The sequence below is a fragment of the Phymastichus coffea genome, unplaced genomic scaffold (genome assembly GCF_024137745.1).
Source record: "Phymastichus coffea isolate CEN01 unplaced genomic scaffold, Cenicafe_Pcof_1.1 PCOF00013, whole genome shotgun sequence".
Classification (NCBI taxonomy): Eukaryota; Metazoa; Arthropoda; class Insecta; order Hymenoptera; family Eulophidae; genus Phymastichus; species Phymastichus coffea.
In genome coordinates, this window is record NW_026706824.1 from 2,494,915 (window position 1) to 2,520,794 (window position 25,880).

Here is a 25,880-nt window from a genome sequence, read left to right on the forward strand (position 1 = left end):
GAGCTAAGGGACGACGATAAATAACGGCAAAAAGTAATTTGGTATGATTATTGAGATGAATGTCAGCTATTATGAATTTCGGAGTGTTGTGGAATGTACGATCAGACGTTGCCAATATTTTAATCATTAGGGAATTCCGCGTATAGAATATAACGGCCCCACCCTCTCTGCCCACACGATTAAGCAGTACAAAATTATAGTTTGAGAAAGAGAGGTGAGCATCCGGTACAAATTCATTAAGTTTAGTTTCGAAGGTCGCTATTAGGCCAACGGACCTGGATCATACGGTACCTGGACTTCAGCTTCAAGGAGGGAAAAATGTGAGGGTATGTTTAGGCCATTTATAAATATTCACGTGCACAACAATGAAGCAGGAGGATTGGATAGATGAGAGCAAATTTGACTTAGCTAAATTGTTTTATGTGGGGAAATATCAAACAGAAGTATTGTTAGATTGAAGAGGGAGAGAAGGTGAGGGCGAAGGTCGTCTAGGATTTTAGATTAGCTGAAAAAGAGGTCTCGCAACAGGTGGAGTCACGCGTTGAAGGGGGGCGAGCCCGCAGAGGTAAGCTTCAGTCATACTAGGAATGAGCTCAGAGCGCTGGATCTGCCTACAGAACACCCTGGTTACGAACCATGGGCCAGGCGTAGCTAATTTCAGCGCTGATATTTCTCGTTTTCATGAGAAGGTCAAATACCGGCCTCGACCATACGGAGCAAAGATAGACCCTCACAGGGCCACCAGAGCCAAAAATTGATTGCGCAGTATGCTCCTTCAGTTTAAGGGAGAAGCGAATGATCCTATCACGGGTCGAGGAAGAATCTATAAGAAAGGTGAAGAAGCGAGCAAAGAGTGACCGACGAGCAGTGCCAGGGGACTGCTGACGATGAGGGGAAAAGTGAGTTCTGGCTAGAGATGGGGGAAGGGCTCTATTCACGCGTGTGTATGATATGCGGGAGATTGTGTATCCCGCCAAAGCCAAGCGCAAGAAGTAATGACGGGGCTGCTTGAAAAAGGGTACCCTTTGAAAAAGGGTTTATAATCAAGGGAAAGGCCGTGGACGAAGAAGTTTAGGCTCATCCGTGATAGCGTAGAGGTCATCTCTAAACTAACGTTCTACATGCAGTTGAGACTACAAATCACACATCTATTGATGACGACTGGCATTTAGTTGGGCCTCTTGGCTGAACCACTCGGGTGCATCCGCGATGGTGTTTGAGTGATCATTGACTGGATGTAAATGTGAGATTGAAGTGGCGGCGAATAGTTCAGGCGACGAATAACACGGCGCAGTGCACGGCTGCTTAGCAACCGGCGACAATGATAGATGCGAGGACAAAGCCAGGCTCCTTGGCCTGTAGGAAGATAGAAGGGGTATGTCCAGTGGTTGTACCGGATAAAATGAATCATAGAGTATTGTGTAAAGAAACATTCGCTTAAAACGTTACATCGTTTAACTTATTACGTGGGAAAGAAACAGAAACTCTGCAAGCGGAACATAAGCAGAGATAGAGATGGAGTCATCGCCTGTAGGGAAAATAAAGAAGACAATTGGAGATTCGTTATCGGTATTCATTATTTCCTTCGTACATAAATGCATCAAGTTTTGGAATTTTTTATAACATTATTTATGTAAGGTTGTGAAAAAATTTTATCCATGAACATTAGTTCGAAGACTATGTTAAAATGGCTAAAAATGTTGCGTATACTAGTTAAAAAAGCTATAGTGCTTGTTGGAAAGTCATTATCATTATTCATTTATATGGTCTTTTTGAGCTGATTCCGCTACTTGTCGCTTTTAACCACCGAGCTGATACTATTACCAAGCTGTGAGTGTGATTACTGTTACTCATTCTGGCTTGGTTTTATGTGTTGAAGTGCCGAGGAAACTGAAACATAGACAGCTTGTGAGAAGATAGAACATGAAGGAGAGACTGATGACTTAAAGTAAATGCACGATAGCTTCGATTACCCTGAAGGCGAGAGAGAGAGAGAGAGAGAGAGAGAGAGAGAGAGAGTAGAAGGAGTAAAGATTTTAATTATCACCGATGTATCATAATTACTGTAAGTGCAAGAGAGACATGATTTCCCATCCATATAATGAAGTACTGGAATGGTTATATCTATTCCTCTTTTCGGCTTGATCCGCCAATCAAACAGTACACCATACGCACAAATCCCAAAATACGTGTGATATTACCTATTTATTACATCGATACGAAAGAATTAATTAAATAATTTAATATGTGTCTCTGTATTGCATATATTGTTATTTTACTTATATCTTTGATTAGATATATATATATATATATATATATGTACATACCTCGTATCAGTTAAAAATAAAAGAAGATTTGTTGAATGAATGTGCACTAATTTTTGTTCAATATTGTGTCCACCTACGACAAGGATAGTTGAGTTATTTACTGAATTTAAATAATAACTATTAATATCACCAATATAAACAATAGGTGCTGATATTTCTGAAAATGAAATGATCATTGGTTATATATATTTTATGAGTTAATATTGTATTTATGATTTTTTGTACGAATAAATTAATATAAATCATCTTTACATGAAATAATCATTGGTTTGTATTATACATAAACATAAATATATAAAATAATTCATATTGGTTTATTTTATGAACTTGTATTATGTAAGCAATAAGTATCAAAACCTAGAGGGCTGTATTAATACTCGATTCAGAAAGTGTTACATGCACGTCTTTAACTCAGATGTCTGCCCTCAGAGGCAGCGTCTTTCGTCAATTGCCGATGCATGTAATAGGTATTCTAAACACTCACATAATTGTTACACATAACAAGAGACATCATAAAAGTTATCAATAGGAAGTATATTTCTATTGATAGCTTTTATTACTGACATTATAATCATTACGTATAATTGCTTCCAGGTAGACTAAACTACCAGGATGCAGGCTTATGAGGGCAAAACAGAGAGAAAGACGAAATAAGAACTTGATTGTATTTAGAAATAGTATGAACTTTGTATGATGTGTGGTTGAACATCGAGATTCAATAATAATCATAGCGAATAAATGCAATAATAAACCACGTTACTTATATTGATGTGTAGAAAGAAAAAAGAGAAAGAGAGAGTACAGAAAGCAGGGCTCAATATACATAAAATTGAGCGCGCCTGATAGCTCCGTTATCCGTTGTGCGTGCATCCACCGGCGGTCATGAGGAGGCCCGGGCATTGTGCGTGCGAGCGTTGGATAGGTACTCACTCTCTCTTAAGGAGGACGCTGACGTGACTGCAATTAAGAATATGCGTTCAGAATGCTGCGGTATTTTGAAGTGCGGCCTTATTTTTTCTCTTATTGAGAACCAGATTGCCCTGACCTCAGCAACGGATCCGCCAGCGGTTAGCTAGCTGCTACTATATCAGCAAATCTTCAGAGGAAACAATGAGAGCATCAAGAACAGTAGGAACAGTTTCAGTTTCGAAAAAGATATTATGTTAGTATATATAAATATGAATAAACCATTTATTTTGACAACGGATGCAAATGATTACATGATAGAAGCTATATTAATTTCAAATGATCGATGAAGGAAAAGAACAAATAATTTGCGTTGGGACTTGTACATGAAAAGGTAGCGATATCAACTATTTTACCAGGGAAATACGAGCTAAGTGCGATAATATGGTCGTTGAAGTAATTGCATTTATATTTAAAAAGAACAAGAAAATTATAATACATACTAATCATGAGGCGAATACATTTTTACAAACGAGGAAGTTCAATAATGCTTGAATAACGCGTTGAAGCTTGTTTATTCAGGATTTTAATATTAAGTTCAAACACATTCATTCAAAATAAATTCAATTGTGAATATTTTTATAGACAAATTCATTCAAACTCAATTATAAAATAAACTCTGAGATGATAATAAATTCGTTAGCGAAGATTAAATTGAAAGAAACGCAATAAAATTATTAGTGCAACGGTAGTCGATTTGATTAATCGATCCGTTCGCGATTCGTACACTCACGATGCTAGTTCGAACGACTAAGAGAGAGAGAGAGGGCACGCGAGAGTTTGAAAATAGGCAGTTAAGCCTCAGCTGCTTTTGCGAGAGTACCGCCAATACTTTTACACAGTTTTTCCGGCGTTTTTCGCTGATACCAAGTTTCCTCGATTTTTGAACGTGCGCGAGTGATTATAAGCAGCATCGCAGCAACAGTATCACATCAGCAGGAGTTCTTCTGCAGCATACGTTGGAGTGAACAATAATTTTCCAACGAGTGAGGCATCGCAGCTGATTTGAGGAGCAGTGTTAATTCACTTCAACAAGCCTGATCGTCGTAATTGCACCACAGGGTAGGTGCCCTCTCTTTCTATTGCGCGACAAAATACTAATGAGTGTATTTTGTCTATCGCTACTGTTATTTTGTATTCGCGCCGAGCATTAGTTTTCGCGGCAAAGTTTCGAATTATCTCTCTCTCCCCGAATTATTGTTTATAATTGTAAAATCCTATTCGCATGGTTAGTTAGTCTTTCGGCTCATCAAAGACTGTAATTTTTCTAGTCATAAACGTTATTAATTTTATTCGCCGCATTACGTTATTTTCGTTTCCTATTAGTTTAACGAATCTATTACGGATTAAATTTTAAACTGACTTTATCTAGGGGATTAGGTGGTATAAGCATTAGGTCACTCACACCTAAAATAGATCAAGTGTCACAAGTCAGGTGACTTAAGGTGAGATCAACTCTGTTAGAAAGAAGACACTAAAACAAAAGTATCAAAGTAAAGGCGAATACACGTATAACCATACGTGTTTAACGGAGTGGGAGTTAGCTCTGCATCGTGGGAGTTTGGGCTACAACAAATTCTTATTGTACTAGCTAACCCACCCCGTTACAATATGAATGATATTTTTCAACATTGTTTCGAAGTAATCTATTTATCTAGTTTTGATTTGACAAGTAGTTTTTGGCAAATTCCTCTCGAAGAAGAAAGTAAAAGATATACGGCATTGATTATCGAAGGTAATACATACGAATTTAATGTAGTACCTTTCGGTCCATGCACTATTACAGCAGTATTAGTAAGAGCTTTAAATTTATCATTTGGAGATTTAAAAAAATTTATAATACCGTTTTTGTATGATATATTATGCATTTCTAAAACATTCAATGAATATATACATCATTTACGTACACTGTTTACACGCTGTTGTAGAGATAATTTACATTGAAATTTGCAAAATTTATACTAGTTCAAGAAGAAATTGAATTTTCAAGACATGTTATCACTCCATACGGTATAAAAGCTCAAAAATGTAAATTAGAAATAATTCAAAATTACAAAGCTCTAAAAAACTTAAAAAGCTTGCAAAGCTTTCTTGAATTTGTAAATTTTTATACAAAATTAGCAAAAAATTATGCTGAAATATTTAATGAATTTATTGCAACAAAGCAAATGCTATCAATGGTTACCTAAGCATGAAACAGCTTTTAACAATGTAAAAAAGATCTTTATCGATACTATTACTTTGATTTTTCCTGATCCTAGTAAGCCTTATATATTAACAACTGATGTTAGTTATCATACTATAGCTGCTGCTTTGTCACAATTAAATAGTGAAGGCGATGAAGAAGTTATAAAATTTATATCTAGAACTTTGAAAGGCGCGGAATTGAATTATTTGACGACTGAAAAAGAACTTTTAGCTATAGTTTGGTCATGTCAAAAATTGGAAACATATTTAAGAGGTACAAGAGAAATAATTATACTTACAGATCATGAAGCGTTGAAATTTTTAACTATTTGTAAATTTACGAATACCAGATTAGTGAGATAGTGCTTGTTTCTTCAAGACTACAACATTATGTACGAGTATTTACAAAAATAAAGCCGCTGAGTTCCTATCTAGACATATAACGGACTGCAGCAACAACTACACCAATGAAATTCAAATCGCGACATTGACGAAAAATCCTTCTTGACATTTAATTAAACATTTCAAAAATCTGGATTTATTACAACAAAAGGATAACTACATACAAAATTTAAGAAATAAGGAAAATTTTGATAATAAATATATAATTAATAACAACTTAGTGTATAAAAAGGATTTAATAAAATTAACAATAAATATTGTTACCTGAAATAATAATTCCAGTATTAATCCAAGAAATACATGAAATCTATGGTCATATTGGATCAATAAAAATTACGAAGATGTTACAGGAAAATATTTATATTTATAAACTTCGTAAAATAGTCGCTGAAACGATAGATCGTTGCGATTTATGCCAGCGTACAAAGTATTATACAAAAATAATATCATCTATAATGAAGCCAATATTTATTGAAAAACCAAATAATTTATTATCAATAGACTTTTATGGTCCTTTATGTACTTCACGTGGCGGAGATAAATATACTTTAACAACTATAGTTTCTTTTAGTAAATTTGTTGTTATGTTTCCTATAAAAAGATCAACAACGTATACAACTATAAAAAAGATTTTTGAACATTATATTCCTAACTATAGAAAACCACTAGCAATTTTATGTGACGACGGTTCTCAGTTTACTGCAAAAGTATTTAAAGAGAAACTTTCATCTGCTAATATAAAATTAATATTCTCTAGTATACGTCATCCACAAAGTAATATCATGGAAAGAATTCACAGAGAACTGGGAAGATTTTTAAGAGCTGTGACGGTAAACGTCTTATTAGCGCTATCACCTCAACCATGCGGTTGCCTGCAAGGGTAGCACCTAGCGGTTGGGGAAAATGAAATAAAGGAACTCGGTACGAGACGTGACGGAACGCGCGTGAATATAAATGAACCAGTCGAGGATTAGCTATCCGAACATTCAGCCGCTTAACAACAAGCCAGGATTTTTTCCCAAAGTTTCCAACGAAAGTAAGGAGTGAGCGAGCCATTTTTCGAACAAGAAGTGACATCTCAGCGCTCGCGAAAACTGAGTGTGTGTGAGTGAGCGTGAGTGAGGAGTTTCGCCATCGAGGGCGAAACCTCGAGTCAGTTGACTTAACCTTGAGTAGTTACTTCCGACAAGGGATCGCTAACGAACCCTCTTCTTTCTCGCTCATTATACGACCATTAATAAGGTAAGCTAGCCAGCTTAATATCGCGACTTTTTGTGCGACTGAACGGAATGAATTACTAATCCCTCGTACTCTATGAAAATCGATAGCGTACATGTATAGACTCTGCGAATAAAGAGTACAGCCGCTCCGACACTGCATGTTATTGACGCGCGCGCTTCTCTTAAAGAAAAACACGCGGGCCAAATACGAGATGTGATCAAAAAGTAAGGTGAATTTTTATTTTTCTCAAAAAATATTTATTTATTCATCAATTTTTATTTTATCTCCTTCAAAGTAATCCCCCTCGGATATAATGCACTTGTGCCAACGCTTTTTCCAATCCTCAAAGCATTTCAAAAAATCATTTTTTGTGATCTTGTTTAGTTCATCCTTCGATGCCGTCTTTATCTCCTCAATCGTGGCAAAACGCCGTCCTTTCATGGGCCTCTTCAGTTTTGGGAACAAGAAGAAGTCACAGGGGGCCAGATCTGGGGAATACGGTGCCTGTGGCATCGTTACTGTGTTGGTTTTAGCCAAAAATTCGCGCACAAGCAACGATGTGTGAGCAGGGGCGTTATCATGGTGCAAAAGCCAATTTTTATTTTTCCACAAATTCGGACGTTTCTGGCGGATTGCTTCGCGCAAATTGCGCATAACTTGCAGGTAATATTCCTTATTTACTGTTCTACCCTGTGGCAAGAACTCATGATGCACCACGCCCCTGCAGTCAAAGAAAACTGTAAGCAAAACCTTTACATTTGATCGAACTTGGCGTGCTTTTTTTGGTCTTGGTGATCCAGAATGCCTCCACTGGAACCGTATACCCATGTTTCGTCACCTGTTATAACCCTGTTGAGTAAATCTGGATTATCGTTGACGTCATTCAGTAGCTCTTGGGCGATGCTCATGCGACGTTTCTTTTGGTCGAAATTGAGCAATTTCGGAACAAACTTCGCTGACACACGTCTCATGTCTAAAACACTCGTCAAAATTGATTAGCACGAACCAAATGAGATGCCAATATCATCAGCAATTTCTCTAATGGTAATTCGACGATTTCCCAACACTATTTTCTTCACTTCTTCAACATTCTCATCAGTTGATGATGTGCTGGGGCGTCCAGAACGAGGTTCGTCGTCGGTGTCTTCTCGGCCTTCTTGGAAGAGTTTATACCACTTGTAAACATTTTTTTGGCTTAAAGTAGACTCACCGTATGCCACTTTCAGCATTTCAAGTGTTTTGGAACATTTGATTCCATTTTTCACACAAAATTTAATGCAACCTTTTTGATCCATGTTTTTAGACAGCAGCAAATCGTGGAGCACGCAAAACACTTCCAACCTTGATGCCTCTCACAAACAAACCAAACATACTACAAAGCTGAAATTTGGAACGTATGTTCTAGACGAGTGTACCGACATAACCAAATAAAAAAGTCGAAGATCGAACGGACGTAGCCCGCTAAATTTCAATATTCACCTTACTTTTTGATCACACCTCGTATATGGTAGAGGATAGACTAATAAACTAACTCGCATGCGATTCAAATCATATTTTGACTGTTATTATTTCCAACGAATAGCAAGTTGGTTGACTGACTCCCATCCCCTCCTGCTCTGCGACTATTGAATTTGATTATTTCGATAATACCGCGTGCATCTCGACACGCCTGCGTGCCGAACGAATCATCGGATTGAAACGGAGCAATCACTCCGTTACAGAGCATATGCCAATGATAATCGTAATGGTTGGGCTCCATTAATTCTCAAAATACAACAAATTATGAAATGTATATATCACGAAACAATTGAAGTGACTCCTATGGAAGCACACCTCCATATTAAACCGGAGAGATTTTTGGCATTGATGGATACCAGATACTAAAATCAACGTGCAGATTTACCATAATCAAATATAAATAAAGAAGAAAATTGACTCAAAGCTCACAAAACGTGCAAACAGTATTAATAATAATATTAGTCATTATCAATATAAAATTAATGATTATGATTTATGACAGAGTCAATATATAAATAACACAGAAGAAATAATTGAAAAGTTCTTAAACTTATATGAAGGCCCGTATATAATCAAAGCTATAGGCTTACAATTAGATACGTACGAGGGTGGTCCGATAAGTACTTAGCCTACAAAAGAAAAACGAAAATTTTGGAAAAGTGGAGTTTTATTTTTTAATTTAGTTTTAGTTTTTAGTTCTATACTTGGCCCAGCGATGCTCTAACTTCTTTAACCCGTCTGAAAGATACGTTTTCTCAAGGTCTGAAAAGTAGGCTTCCCTGGCAGTGATTACCTCCTTATTCGACTTAAATTTCTGCCCGGCGAGTGACTTTTTCAAGTTTGGAAACAAAAAGAAGTCGCACGGGGCTAAATCTGGAAAATATGGTGGATGGGGCAGCAGTTCGTAGCCTAATTCAATCAATTTGGCCATGGCGATGCCGTAGGTGTGAGCCAGTGCGTTGTCATGGTGGAAGAGCTCTTTTTTCTTCGCCAAATGGGGCTGTTTTTTCTGCAATTCGACATCGAATCGGCCCAATAATTCGACATAGTACAGCCCTGTGACCGTTTTGCCCCTCTCCAGGTAGTCGATGTAGAACACACCTTGTGAATCCCAGAAAACGGTGGCCATCACCTTTCCGGCCGATGGGGCAGTCTTCGTCTTCTTCGGAGCACTTTCGCCGGGTAAAGTCCACTGTTTCGACTGTTCCTTGGTTTCTGGTGTATACCAGTAGATCCATATTTCGTCGACTGTCACGAAACGACGCAGAAACTCCTTCGGATTGCGCTTAAACAGCGTCAGACATTGGTCTGAAGTTGTGTCACGGTTGCGCTTGTTGTCCGGAGTGAGCAAACGCGGCACCCATTGCGCCGACAGCTTTCTCATGCCCAAAATTTCATGCAGGACAATGACCCACGCGGTCTTTTGAGATGCCTATGATCTTAGCTATCTCGCGCACCTTCAATCGTCGATCTGCCAATACGAGATCGTGAATTTTTGTCACGTTATCCTCCGTGGTAGCCGTTTTCGGAGCACCTGGACGTGGCTCTTCAAAAATCGACGTGCGACCACTATTTAACTCGTTAAACCAATTTTTCACGGTCGCCATCGAAGGAGAAGAGTCACCGTACACAGAATCCAAGCGCTTTTTGATTTCGCTGCGCGATTTCCCTTCCAAAAACAAGAATCGAATCACCGTCCGATACAGCTCTTTTTCCATTTTTCAAAAATCAACGGACACACTTGCTTTCACACGTTCTCAAACATAAACTATAACTCCGATTCGGCTGAAATCTTGACAGTAACCATGGAGAAGGTTTTACTACGTGATAGAATATTTCTTTTGCGAGAGTGGCGCCATCGGGTGGTGAGGCTAAGTACTTATCGGACCACCCTCGTACTTACTAAGATAAAGATAAGAACGGTAAAGATAGAGGCGTATTTCCTACGTCTCTATTAAGGGGGTATCCTCGTATAGATCGATCGAAAAATCGATTTTTTTTTTATTGTATAAGTCGATAGTATAACATGTCAATAGTATGCTGTTAAAATTTTAAAGTGAAATTCGCAGCGGTTTCGATGCTATGGCTATTTTCTTTAACGTTGTGCGACGCGCTGCCGGAGTGCGGCGCAGGTAGGCAGGTACGCGCTCGAATACAATAGGTGCCCCGCTGAGTTTGGGTCTTCGAGATGCTTCGCAATTGTACTATGGCAGATGCTATTCCAATTTTGGTTGTATTAGTGCGTATACTTGTGTAAATAAGAGGATTACTACAGTCTAAGCCGACTAAAAGTATAGGTAGAAAGGTTTATTTCGAAGAGTTTTACAACAGTTGGCTCAGTATTCTCGTAGCTGTCGATTAGTTCACTGCTGTTTTGCGTGCAAAATGTCGTCTTACCCTAAAGGTGAAAAGACCGGGAGGTATTGAGCATCAGAACGCAAGCGTTCTTTTCAAGGAAACCAGCATACAACGGAAACAGGCGAGCCAAAAGGTGCTAGTGCAAGTGCCCGAAAATTGTGAGCAGCATCTAATGATGATGTTTCGATTGACTATGATCATCGGTACCGCATAATCGAGTTTGTGACAGTTTTTACCGTGTTGAGTGAACTACTGTGCTGCAAAAAATGCAAAGGAGGGGTGAATTTCAAGGAGGCTGGGCATCGCGGTCTCGGTTGGAAACTAGTGATTTCGTGTAGATGTAGTGACACTCAAGTGAACTCTGGCCCTTTCATCAATAACGGCTTCGAAGTCAATCGTAGAATAGTGTTTGTGATGAGACTTTTAGGTCTAGGCTTGAAAGGCCTCAATTTATTCTCAAGTTTGATGGACTTTGGTGAAGGATTAAGTAAAAAGGCATTTGATGGCATATTGGAGCATATACATCAAGCGTCGAAGATCTGTTTTATGAGTAGTTGCCAAAGTGCTATTGAAGAGGAGAAGAAGCTCAACGAACAAAATGACAGGCCACTTCTACAGTTAAAAGTTTCAGGCGATGGATCGTGGAAAAAGCGTGGTTTCTCATCAAAACTTGGTGTCACCAGTTTGATTGCATACGAGAGCGGGAAAATCATTGATTTAGTCGTGAAAAGCTCGTTATCTCAAGCGTGCGCAACATGTAAATACAAAAAAGAAACACAAGAATATCTGGACTGGTATGAAGAGCACGCAGACGAATACAGCGCAAACCACGCCGGATCCGCTGGCAAAATGGAGGTCGATGCAGTCGTCGAAATGTTTTTGAGATCGCAAGAGTATTACGGCGTCATGTACACTTCTTACATCGGCGATGGTGACTCCAAGAATTTTTTGGCTATACTTAAAATAAATCCTTATGGAGAAGACTGCATTGTCAAGAAATGTGAGTGCATTGGACACGTTCAGAAACGAATGGGTACGCGTTTGCGAAATTTGAAAAAAAGTGAAAAACTTGGCGGAAAAGGAAAGCTCACCGATGCGCTCATCAAAAAGTTAACCAATTATTATGGACTTGCGATCAGAAGAAATGATAACTCCGTTGAAGACATGAGAAAAGCTATAATAGCAACATACTACCACATGTGTTCAACTGACGAGAACCCGCAGCACGAAAACTGCCCTGCTGGAGTAGACAGTTGGTGCGAATGGCAAGCCTCACAATGTATTGGAGCAAACGTCTATGAACATCCTCCGCCACTGCATCCGGACGTTCAAAAACACCTTCTTCCAATCTACCAAGATCTTTCCAAAGATGATTTATTGGAAAGATGTTTAGGTGGCTACACTCAAAACGCTAACGAGAGTTTCAATGCGCTCGTTGGCGTTTAGCACCAAAACACTTGCATTGTGGCGCAAAGACCGTGGAAATTGCTGCTTATATAGTGCCGTAGTTTTTAATGACGGATTCAATGCAGTTTTGAAGATGATGAAGTGCCTGGAGTTCAAAATCGGATTGCCCATTAACATTTACGCCAAGAACACCGACGCTGAACGAGTAACACGGCAAAACATCAGAACGGAGAGTGCATCCAAGGAAGCTCGATTGGTCAAAAAAGGAAAACTGCATCTGAAAATCAACATTTCGAAGAAGAAGGGCTTCTTTATGGAGCAGGCATTGCTGAATAGTGCAAAAGTCGATTAGTAGCTGTAAGTATGAAAAAATTCTATTAAAAAATAATATATTGTATACCGCAAATTTTAAACGCGTTTTTCTCGAAAACTCAATTTTTCGATTTTCCCAATTGGCGCCACTGATTACTCAGCGAGTTTTAAAGCTATTGAAAAAAAAATATACCATTTTAAAGGAAATTTAATTAGCTAGTCGATAAACCTAAAGGATTTTGTTTTAACAAATTATTTAATAACTCTTTTGCATTAATAAAAAAAAAACTTTTTTCAAAAGTCCGCCATTTTTTCAAAAATTTTTTTAACATTTCAAAATTAGGTAAGTGGACGAGGAATTGGTATAATAATGTCAAAAAACTTTGTTTCTTATGTTTCAGAATGACACAGCAACAACGAAACATGGCGCCAATTGAGACCAAAAAAAAAAATTCTTCACCTTTGATTTGATTACGTGGCTCACCTAATTAACATAATGTATATATAAAAATTTTTCATATTTCTACAAACTACAAGAAACTACGTAATAAAATTTCAAATAAAAATATTGAATAGTTTCTTTTAATAAAATTCCTAAAGTTTGTCTTCATTTTTCGCGATCTATACGAGGATACCCTCTTAAAGCCGTACCAATTTTAGTCACTGGGGCACTCATCCTCTCTCCAAATAAATTTGCATATCGGTTCAATATATGCGAATACTGGAGAAATTGGGCTTTTGAAGATGGGGAACGATAAAGAAACTCAAATAGATTTATCTGATTTGAAATACTTTATCCCTTTCCCTCAATCTATCACTTTTGAACCATCACAAAATATGGTGCCTTGGTCTGTGTGCAAAAGCACACAGACACCGTCTAAGCCTTCTTGGATGGTAAAGATTGAAACAAAAGCAATTCCAAGATTCCTTTTCTACTATAAAATGTACTTCACCCAGCTTCTCCTGTGCTTTCCGCATCTCTACCAACAACCTTAAGGAAGTGGAAGCGCAGGATGCGCAAGAAGATCTGCAAGCTGGCTGCGAGGATCGCTACGACGGAGGAAGGGATCGTGAAACTCCAGAAGAACATAGCTGCTACACAACCGGAACGACTGCCAACCCCGAGAAAATTTTTATTAGAATTGTGAATAAATAAATAAAAAACAAAAACAAAAAATCAAAAAACAACAAATAAAGATATTAAAATAAAAAGCTCATAGAGTACTGAATCATAACACTTCCTTCTCATGGATCTTTCAGTCTGAAGAGGGGCTATGTAACGGTCCTATCTATAAACTATTTTCTTATTTCACTGCATCACTGCAACCCGTTCAGCTCATCAATCTGTTGGTATCAATTAGCATAATAAATGGGGCCACCTCACATATTATTTGATTCTCTTAGCACCAGAGTCAAATTTCATGACCATATAAGGAGCATGACGTCACATACTTATAGATATAGATATAATAGTTTTATTTATTTTATTAAATTATGTTAATTAAAAGTAATTCTGATAAAACAAAGTATTTTTTATATAGATTTTAAGACATAGCTTTAAATTGTAATAATTTTAATTGCATTTAATTATTAAATTATATTGAATTTTAATATACAAAGTTAACTTGTTTATTACATTGTAAATATTAATTATCAGAATAATGCGGATACTCTAAATTCATCATGAATATCTTAGAGGCATGAGTAAGAAGTGGTTTCATTGATAACAGCTTAATTTACTTAATTACTGTTATCAATAAATAAATAATTAACATTTTATTTAAACATAAAGTTGTATATAGATCGAAAGCGTTAATTTTATACATAATAATGACAGCTTTATAATTTATTGATCTCAATTAATTAATCTAGTTAATGCATTATAAGATTTTAGAAAAAACTGTTTCAAATATGGAAATTTATTATAATTCAAATGTTATTAATTAATTTGAGTATTTCTTTTTAGAATTTACTTCTACAATTGATAAAATATTAATTTATGTAAAATTTTATTATGGTTTTATTTTTAATATTCTGCTACTTGATTAATTAATTTCTTTCGTTAATAACACAGGCCAACAAAATTTGACAAAGGTTCAGAACCCTCTCGTTCTGACCAGACATAATATATTCGAAGGATTTTAATGCGCTAAATCCAAATCCGAGCTCAGAATTGCGCCAGCACGTCAGGATTTTGAGATATCCTAGCTTAAAAGTGTGAAAATCAAGTTTTTTTGGCTATATACGGTACCTTATAACATTACGAATAATTTTTTTCGTGCAAAATTGACAACGGCATCTAAAAAGCAATTGTGACGGCTAGCCGTAACTTAGTTTTTTATATTTAATTATTAAATATGACGAACGGAGTGGGAACCTTCCTGATTTCCCACGATGAAAACGCATTCGAAATATAAACTTTGATAGTGGCCCGAGCCTGCGTACTCAAGCTTACAATCAACGCTCTATCCTGCTTTGTCCCACACGTATGTGTTGACAGGGGCCTACGATCATCGCGTATACATCGTGAAGTGTTATCACACGCCGATAATGGAAGGGGACCATAAAAATGCAATCTATCTTTTTTTTCCCACCGATTTTTAAGAAAATATCCGTAATATTAAATAGATTTTCATCAATTTTGTAAGCCATTATAATGCGCACCTTTTTGTCACCGAATAACCAATAAAATAGAACAATAATGTATTTTATAATAAATCGTAAAAGGTTTGAATTTTTCTGAATGTTCATAATAGTCACTATGTTTCGTCATAATTAATTAAGTTTAGTACAATTATGTATAAGTAATTATAAGCTATAGCGTTACTCTTGCTCTTAAAAGTGGCACTCCGAGAGCCATCTCTGGAGAAAAGGGCCCAAGTTAAAAAGGGACCGCCCTTTCTCTCTCTGAAAATTCACGCCCACAGACCAATAAAGATATTTTGGATATGATTAGAAAATTTCCGACCAATACAAAATTTAGCCGTTATCGCTTCATGGGCCTGAGGAAAGGGATTTCCACCCAACCACCCACGGCTTATAAAAAGCTCTGTACAAGGCTGGAGAGGAAGTTAAGTTCAGTTCAGTCAGTTAAGTTAGAGGAAGTCAAGTTCAGATAGAGTAAGTGCGGAGTGAGCACCAGGAAGTCCGTAATAAGAAGTTTTTACCAGTGAGCGAGTCCCGGAGCAAGCATCAAATCACCCAAGTATATTCAGAGCATATAGAGAGAGAAAGAGGCCAAAGAGCAGAGAGAGAACGCAACATTAATAATAACTAAATTGATAAAATAAAAGTAAGTAAAATCTTAAACCTGGCTATCCTTTTCTTTCTTTAAGTAATCCGCCTTTCTTTTGGAAATTCATTAAGCGTGAGTCTGGTGAATTTCCATTAAAGTCCCTTAAGAACACATCAAGCGTGAGTCTGGTGTGTTCGTAATAACATTTGGTTATTACATTCCCTGTTAGCATACAGTTTTCTCAACGCAACAATATTGCTCGTCCCGGCTTGTGTGTTACACGATAGCCAAATCAGAGCAACCCTGAGTTTACGCTTGCTCCAAGCGTACCTGAGAGTGACCCCGACGTCACACAATTCTTATCGTACAAAAACACTAACAATCTTTAGTTTATGTCATCTTTTATCGTCAATTGAAATGTACTACTTATCAATTGGTTTATACGGCAACGCAATGAATTTCGACTATTATAACTCAAATCCCTGATCTTGGAGCATTGTAACCTGCGGGGCAATAAACCTTGCCCACTTAACCCTAAATCCCTTAACCCCCGAGCCCTGTGACCTTCAATGCAATAATCCCCGTCCCCTTACCCCAAATATTTTAGCCCAAGAACGTTATAACAAGCGTGGCAATAAAACCTGCCAACTTAACCCCGAATTTCTTCACCTCGGAATCCTGTAACCTGCGATACAATAGCCCTAGATTCCTTGTGGCGCAAATTACTGGGCTCAGGCATTAAGGGATTTGCGTAACGGCATCGAGGGTTATAACATCACAGGTTTCATGGCTACAGGGTTAACAGATTTAAAGTTAAGAGATTGGGGGTTTTTGGGTTAACGGATTTAGGGTTATGGCCACGCAGATTATAGCCTTCTAGTATATCTTGGAATACTGACGTACTGGCGTAATTCTAAACTGGGATTTGGATTTAGCGCATCGAAATTCTTCGGGTGCGTTATGTATAGTTTTTGGTTCTGAAGTTTGTCGGCCTGTGACAGACAGACAAATATTAGAATTAAAAATTTAAATAATTTGTTTAAATAAATTTAAATGTACAAATCTGACATCAAACTCGTGACTAGTTGGAAATGTAGTGCACTCCCAAAACCATGGAAATGTAGTGCAGCTTGCAAAAATAAAATATTATACATGAATTTGTTTAAAGAAATTTTTTAAATAAATTATATTTTGCAAATCTGATATCAGATTCATAACCAGAGACCTCAAAAATCAGCAAAAGTACGTGCAACTTGCAAAAACATTGAGTCTTGCAATATTTGTTTAAATAAATTATTTAAATAAATCTAAATTCACAAATCTGACATCAAACTCGTAATCAGTGACCCCTAAAGCCATGGAAATGAGGTGCAACTTGCAAAAATATTCAATTTTCAGAAATTTGTTTAAACAAATTGCTTGAATAAAATAAGTTTTGAAAATCTGATATCCGATACGATCAGCGGAATCAAAAACTGTAAAATCTTTCATTCGTTTTTGAAATTTTGTAGATAGATGATGTAGAATATTACGTAACTTGAAATGTATGATTGTATGCTGAAGCTGAGATAGGTGAAAGCTAAGATAACTGATTTTGTGACATGCTAATCCTTCCGCGTTAGAGATCACGTTTGAGTGGCGGGCTAACGGTTGAATTTCCTGTAAATGCTATTATCTTATGACCTTCTACTTTATTTATTATAAGAATATTTATCATAAGAACATTTTTTATCCTCTTTGTTATTTATTATAAGAAAAATGAGTTCCAGAAGCCCTTGTGCAGGAAAAATTGATACATTTTGTTATGTTTGTGGGAAGTTTGAAACAACTTCTTATCGACGATCGATTAATGATTCAATCAAAACTCTATATATGAAATGTTATAAGGTTCCGATCGACAATTTAGATAAGACATGGGTACCATCTTCAATTTGTAATTCTTGCAGACTTGCTATGTTGAAGTGGGATGATAATAGCAGCAATATGACTGTTATTGAACCGACCATCTGGCGTGAGCCCCAGGACCATGAAACTAATTATTACTTCTGCTTATATAATACAACGGGTTTCAATAAACAAAATTCAAATAAAATCATCTACCCTGCGATAGCGAGTGTAACACCAGCCAAACTAGAAAAAGTAAGTAAACCAGGAAAAGAAGTTGGTTCGGCAAAAGTTGAACCGATGGATATTGATACAACTGAAGATGTCTCTTTTGAAGATAGTTCTGATGACGAGAGTCCTAAGCTTTTTGACCAAAGTTCGTTAGATGATTTTATTGGAGACCTCAATCTTCCAAAGGATAAAGCTGAACTCTGTGCTTCAAGACTCCAAGAAAGGAAGCTATTATTACCTGGAACAAAAGTGTCAATTTACAGAAACCGAGAAGAGGCGTTTATAAAGTACTTTACAATGGAGGATGTGACACCATCAGTACACCTACTGTAATAACATCGAAGAATTGGTTAACTTGTATATCCAAGATTTGTACAAGCCAGAAAACTGGCATCTCTTCATTAATTCTTCCACACAAAGTCTCAAAGCTGTGTTACTACACAACGGAAATAAGTATGCGGCACTTTCTATAGATCACTCAACTGCACTAAAAGAATCATACATATCTTCCTCATCGATGTCTCCAAACCGATAAAAATTCATGGCACAATCGTTGTTCAACATCGCCCTCATCTCGAGGCGACACTTGTTACCCCACAATCCTTTCCTTAGTTTATCTATCGGTTGAAAATTCAGGGGAGCGTCCTCATGATCGAACATATCTATTAGTTGAAAATTACTGGGATCGTACTCTCCCGTATCTGCTTTTAGAATAAATTTATTAACTAATTTTACTGTTTCTCCTAAACTTAAAAAATAATCGGCATGCTCAGGGTTATCCTGATAATTTTCTTGATCTTTAATTTTACAATATATAGGCTTAATCTCAGGGTGATCCTGAGATATATGAATATACATATTAGTATGTGTCAGGGGATATTCGTATTTAACTTTTACAACTATTAGTATTAGACTATTATATCACAAATATTAAACTACTAGACTCAAGCCGTATTAAATATTTACCTTTTTTGATAGTCTCGAAATAAAAAATTGTACTTACTATTTCCAAAGGTTAGATGTGACTGCATAGGCTGGACACCACAACCACGGCTTTAAATTTTCCACTATAGCGTTTTCGAAAATAGAAACTATTCTCCTCGCATTCATTTCAGAAAGCCTCACATTTCCGTGCACCGAAACTTCACTACCGAAAAGAGGTCGATTATAAGCCTCTCTTAACGGATTCAACTCCTGTTTTTCCAAAAACATTGCTAACGGCACTAACTCCCTCTCGTTAAACATATACTTTATAGTTTTTATTATACGATGCATCGTTAGTGGCAAGTAAGCAAACGATTTTTTGAAACTTTTAACGCAGCCATTTTGATTAGGTATCCTCAACGACTAGTTCTAGACTGAAATGACAACCACGAATCATTTTGAGACTGACCACTTCCTTCATGCAGCACCATCATGTGGTAAACGCAAAACCTGAATTACCGACTGTTGAGCATTATAAATTCAAAAAATGGAACAATTAACAAACACTTTGTAAATACCAATAGTTCAAAAAAAATTTCATTCAACAGAGTCGCTGCAAACTACAAGAAAGGAACGAGTGCATAAAAAAAAAAAGCAAAAAATGGAATGGAACGCAGTACAACGCGTACTCCATGAAAAATTTCATTTTCCTGATTTCCGTGACGAGCAGCGAGAAATCATTGAAAACAATCTTGGTAAATCGAATTGTTTAGTTATTCTCAACACGGGTAAAGGCAAATCTCTGACATTTCAAATCTGTGCTGAAGTACAAGGTTTGTACATAGTTATTTCTCCACTTATAAGCTTGATCGAAGATCAAACCCTACATATGAAGAAAATTGGCGTAAGTATAATTTATATCTTTTTGATTATTGCCCCCCCCCCCAACCTGATTGTACTTGGGTTATCGAATTATTGAGTTGTGTGAAAGCCCCCCCCTCCCATCTGATTTTACTTGTATTATTGTGGCATATTACAATCAGGTGTAGGGGGGTTTTCAATTTCTGCTAGAAAAAATAAATTTCAAGACTCACAATTGGCTTGTTTGTGGTGACTTTAAGATGATAAATCTTATAGTTGGCTTGCAGTCGGAAAATACCAAAGAGCCCAGCCGGGTAAGCATGTGAAAAGTGCCCTTAGACCTTTCGAAAAAATGACAAAGATGTTCCGGCTTATAATGAAACCCCCTCTGCCAAATTTTCAGACCCATATTGACCCATGGGGCCAAATGGGACACTATTTTGTGGTTTTAGGTTTTTTGACAATAGCTCGGTTGGTTGTGAAGATACCTAAAAACTGTAAATACAAAAGTTGTAGGATTTTTGAAGAGCTACAAACCTATAAACACCAAATTTTTTTCAGCGCGAAATTCAAATTTTTAAAAGCATTCGAAAATTCCAATTTAACGCCAATTTTGTCCATTCATACCTGCAACTCCGAAAAAAATCTTGAATGTTTCTCATAGATAGGAGTATATGCGTGAATTTTTTCAGATTTTTATAGGTGGTAGAAGGTACCTAAAAAAAATAAAAACCACTAAAAACGAATAAAAAATCCAGTTTTTCGATTCTAGCTCTTTTTGGTTTCATTCCACGATAAAACCAATAGCGCCATCGTATTCTACGTTAAAAAATACGTTGAAAACATGCATAACACTTTTATCATCAGACCCATTACACCCTAAGAAATCGACGACTAAACTCCCAATCTTAGCCTGCCCACATGTAATACATGGAAAATCGAAGGTCGCACGTTTCATTGTCGATTTTTCATTACGTGGTAGAGCTAACGATGAAAGTATGATACATGTTTTCGACGTATTTTTTAACGTAAACACAATGGTGTAACTGGTTTTATGGTAGGCATAATCCCGAAAACGATAAAAGCGAAAAACTAGTGGAAAGCAGCTGCTTTCCAGTAGTTTTTCGATATTTTTTTGACTATAGCACTTTTCAATTACATTCTACGATAAAACCAATCGCGCCATCGGGTTCTACGTTCAAAAATACATCAGAAAAATACATCATACCTTTATTATTAGTATCATTATACGACGAGAAATCGACTATTAATCTCTGAAACTCCGTTGAAAGGCTGAACCCAATATTATTATTATTCCTGGCTACATGCATGACTTATGTTTACTACTCGTACCTTGATAATGATAAAAAAATATTATTTCCCTGTTCACGACGAAGTGCTAAATATTTTAGGATGTTCTTTGTGAAAAAAATCTGTAGGATTTTTCATCAGATTTTTGCACTATTTGGTACTGCGACACTGTTGAATAAACCACGTAGTTTCAAAATCCTTTTTACTTACTTTTATTTTGCACCCTAATCTGTCGAAGCTGTAAAGACCAAAAAAGTGTATTTCCTTATTTGGGAGTAAAATCTATGTAGTGTAAAAACATATTTGCTTCAGAATTTATATTTATAAAATCTTTAATTTAAGATGAACTAATAAGCTACATACATAATATAAATAATTATTTACATATCTGAATACTTTATACATTGCGCTCTCTGCTTTATAATCATCCCTCGTGAATAATATAATATCAAAACTCATTGCACGTTACGTATTTTTGCTAGAGGGAAGTAACGTCTATTCAATGTATTTAAACAGTTAAATCTATAAACATATAAATATCATTGTTGAACAATCAATCTTCGTCGCTGTCGTCGTTGATGACGGGTGATACTTTTTCAACGGCAAAAATAGAACTCAAGATTTCTGCAGGCTTTACTATTTTGGAAAAAAAATAAATATATGCTTATATATATATTATAATGCTTCGTTTATATTTTCCATGAATTTTGCTAAATTTTCTTGATACGTTTGTTCGTCGCCTTCCTCTTGTGCTTGCTCTGTTTTTTCTTTTTCTTGCGTGTTTATTTCGTTTACTGTCGTTAATATTTTTTCTAGATCTTGATATAATGATATGTCTTCATCTTTTGATGTAGTGTCATATTTTCCTGTAATTTCTTCTGTATTGTTGGCTTCTTGGTTTGAAGTAACAATCGATTTTTCTTGTAGTGTAGTAATTGTGAGAGTTGTGTGTTTATCTTTTGTAGATTTTATGAGTATTTTTTCTCCATTTATTTCTAGGTATCCTTCATCTAGTCTCACCTTGTAGTCTAAGAAAATGTTTATTCCTAGAATTCCATCGTATGGAATAGAGAAAGTGTCCGGGGCTACATGGAAATTAAAGTATGTGTTTTGTATTGGTATCTTCGTAGATCCTAAGGTTTTGATAGACTTGTCGGTTATTCCGGAGATCAATATCTGTTCATTGCTATTTATGTCTCGTTTTGAAATACTGTTATTTTGTATGATGTTTAGTTGAGCTCCGCTATCGATCAACAATTTGAGTTTCTTATGTGAATATGGATCATCGACTTCAATATATTGCAGTAAATTTTCCATTTTCAATACGTATGTTTTTGCTTCTATGTTGACTGTGTTTTTGATTTGTTGTGCTTTTGTATCTTTTTGTTGTGGGAGCGCTTTTTCGTTGTGTTCCCTTTCTAGGCGTTCTCTCCAGAAAGGGCCTCGAAGTTTCCCGCTCTTCCTTTATTTCTAAAGCAATTCTGTATTGTGTGACCGGCTATTTTACATTTTTCACAGAATTCGCCGACTTGTTTTTGTCGTGACAAAATTATTTTGCATTCATCGATTACGTGGCCGTGTTTCTTGCAAAATTCGCATATCTTTTGTTGATTTGTTGGTGTGTTGTTCATTAATGCGCTTAGTTTCCTACACTCGTTTATATTATGTCCTGGACTTTTGCAATAGGCACAGCCTTTCCTTTGGAATCCATTATGAATTGAATTATATGATAGGTGTTGGGTTTGTTGAACTTGCTGCGATTGCGTTGTTAGGAGTGGGCAATACTTAGCTGTGTGGCCTGTCTCTTCGCAATACTGGCACTTAATTTTCTGTTTAGCTTTGAATTCTGTGAACATGATTTTTACTTGGTCACAGGTGTCTTGTTCGTGGCCTACTTCTTCATAGATAGCACATATTTTGTATAGGGACTTTTTTATTTCTCCTGCTTTACAATCTTTTACGAGGTGGCCCATATTATTGCACTTTCTGCATATTACTTCCGAGCATTGTTGCATTGTATGTCCAATCTTTTCACATTTGTTTTGTTTTGAAGTTTGGTCATTCTTACAATTTATTGGGTTGTGTCCTGTTTCGTTGTATTTCCAGCATGCTTCGTAGTTACTGATGTGTGGGCATTGATCTACTTCATGTCCCATTTCTTGACAATATTGGCAGTGTATATTTTGTCTTTTGTTTAAACGACAGGCACTTATTGAATGGCTTGGTTGGCTACAGAATTTGCATATTAGATTAATTTTCTTTGGCACTCTCTTGCAACTATTCGAGAAATGATCTGTTCCTTTACAATACACGCAGGCTACCGTGCGACAAAATAGCTTCATGTGAAAATTTTCTGCATATTTAACATGTGAGAATTTTTGTTTCCTGAAATTCTTCTTTATTGTTCGAATATGTATAGTTTCTATTTGGTTTTATTGTGTATTTCCTTTTTTCTATGTCGCTTTCGATGTCTATTGCCCTTGTCGACATTTCTTGTACAGTGGTTCCTGGGCCTATTTCATATCTAATTTCTGCTTTTAATCCTTTTCTATAGCTTTTAGCTGCTTCTTTGTCTAGTATAGCTTCGAATTGTGTTCGTTCTATTGCTGTAGTGTCTTCCCATTTATTTAGTTCTTTTATTCTCAATACTAATTGTATTCTGTTAGTATAGTGTAAATACTAAATAAAATCAAAGATTGTCCTGGATTTCTCTCGTAATGATGTAACAATTTAGTCAAGCCTATCTTTCTTTTCCAAATATTTAGTTAAGACCACTTTGCTTGAATTTTCAATATTTTTAAGCATGTAACAACGTACATTGTAGGTGATGAATGAATAATTTTGTTATACTTTTATTTGTTTGACCATGCAAATTGAATTGATATTCCATATGACTCTTGCTATTGCAATATTCATGCCGTAAACAGTATGCAATTTATAACTTATATATTGTTCCGTCGTCACGGAAAGAGAGAGAGCGTATGTGTGTGTGTGCGACTTGTGGGTGCGCCCCGAAGTGGCGGCGCCACTTACTTGCGCGCGCGTCCGTCTTTTCTTCCTCGCGCGATAAGAAGGGGAGGGAACGAGTTCGCGCGCGTTACTAAGCCAGTAGGTCACGGCCAGCACGAGAGGAAGGAAGCAAGACCAGAACGTGAGGAAGCCATCGCGCGAGACAAAAGAGATCGCACTCGTCGATCTCACGCGTCGGGAAAGTTCGAAAATCGCAGAAAAACGTACTGCGTACCGCGACGCGAGTGTCGTAATCAAGGTCGCGAGCGAATCCGCCGTGAAAATTCCGTCTATAAAACAACAAAACGAGGGTCGACCACGTCGACAGCGCCTTCAGGCCAACACACGGGCCGACCATGTCGGCAGCGCCTTCGGGCCAACACACGGGCCGACCACGTCGACAGCGCCTGCGGGCCATCATTTCCACAAGTGTGAGTGAGTGCGGTGTGTGGGATCTCCCCGGGTTCGGGTCGCGTTCGTGCGTGTCGTGCGTGCTGTCACGAGGCAGCCGGTTTTTCCGCGCGCGCGTGCGGGCTGCGAAAAGCCACGCGATCGCCGCTTTTCCCGCGCGCGCCGTAGCCCGGCCACGTGGTCGCCGGCTGTCTTTTCGAGCGTGCGTCGAGAGCGTGTCATACGGCCACGAGGCCGTTGATTTCGCGCGCTTTCTTCGCCGCGTATAGTAGTACGGCCACGAGGCCGCCATTTTGTGTGCGATTCTACAAAGACTTTTATGCGTGCGTGCGAGCGAGTCAGACCCGTCACGTCACCTCTTGCGAAAGCGTCTGTTCTTTTGTTTTACATTCGATTCTAATTGCGAGTTCTTTATCATCTGATATTTTGATTTCTCATTTTTCTTTTTGTGTTGTGTTCAAATAAATGGGTTTTTTATGCCGCAAGGCTTTTTCCCAAATATGTGTCATTTCGAAAACCTCAATCATTTAATAATCTGTTCATAAATTCAGAAAACTAAATAAAAACGATTTTTCGGGTTAAATCTCAATTGAATAATTCCCATCAATTCTAAATCATTTCAAATAAATTTTAATAGTGCTGACATGCCACCTAGGGCATGCCAGGGTTCAATTCATATCAATTCATGGTGCCTCCTGTGTGGTTTTACAATAAAACCTTTTCATCGATTGTGTTCGCGAGTGATGTGACACCGAGGTGACTCCGCGGAACAAAAAAAAAAATTTTTGACATTCCTCGTTCGCAAAATTAGGCGAGCACGGACGCGCTTCCCAACAAACTCCAGCTCGTCGGAAGGGCGTCGCTTAGCCTCGACGCCTTTGTCGCCTTCGCCTCAACTTCAAAAACGTTACTCCCATCCCTGGAGCTTCACCACCCAGTGGATCATCGTGCCGGTGGACGGAACTCATCGGAGGAGGATGAAGATAAGTGTCTTGAATATTTTTGGCCAGTGTGCGAAAACTAATTTTAAAAATATAATTTGCGGCGAGCGCGCCATCGCATTACTTTTATGCTTTTAATTTTACTTACCGTTTGCATGGTGACAAACTAGTTTTTTGTCAGGTAATTCAGACCAAAGAGGTCGGAGCATTGTTTTTTGCAAGGACTAAACGGGCGTCTATGTTTCGCGTTTTCTAGGTACCGTCTGCAGCTACCAAACCTATTATTGCTGTATCTATTGTGATTGTTGTAACCCCTGTAGTTAGATCTACTGCAGTATTATGATAAGGCCTATGATTGCGGTGGTAGCGCCTTAA

The 25,880-nt window shown here is 37.3% G+C and overlaps 1 protein-coding gene across 3 annotated transcripts in view; it reads right to left on the reverse strand.

The window, feature by feature from the left end:
- The window catches only part of LOC131673122 (uncharacterized), a 974,862-nt gene that overhangs the window by 430,751 nt on the left and 518,231 nt on the right, over window positions 1–25,880 (reverse strand). For all 3 annotated transcript variants that reach the window (XM_058950873.1, XM_058950865.1, XM_058950855.1), the window contains one exon: window positions 2,328–2,484. In XM_058950873.1, the coding sequence (XP_058806856.1) occupies window positions 2,328–2,484 (157 nt within the window). The remainder of the gene's footprint in view (window positions 1–2,327; window positions 2,485–25,880) is intronic.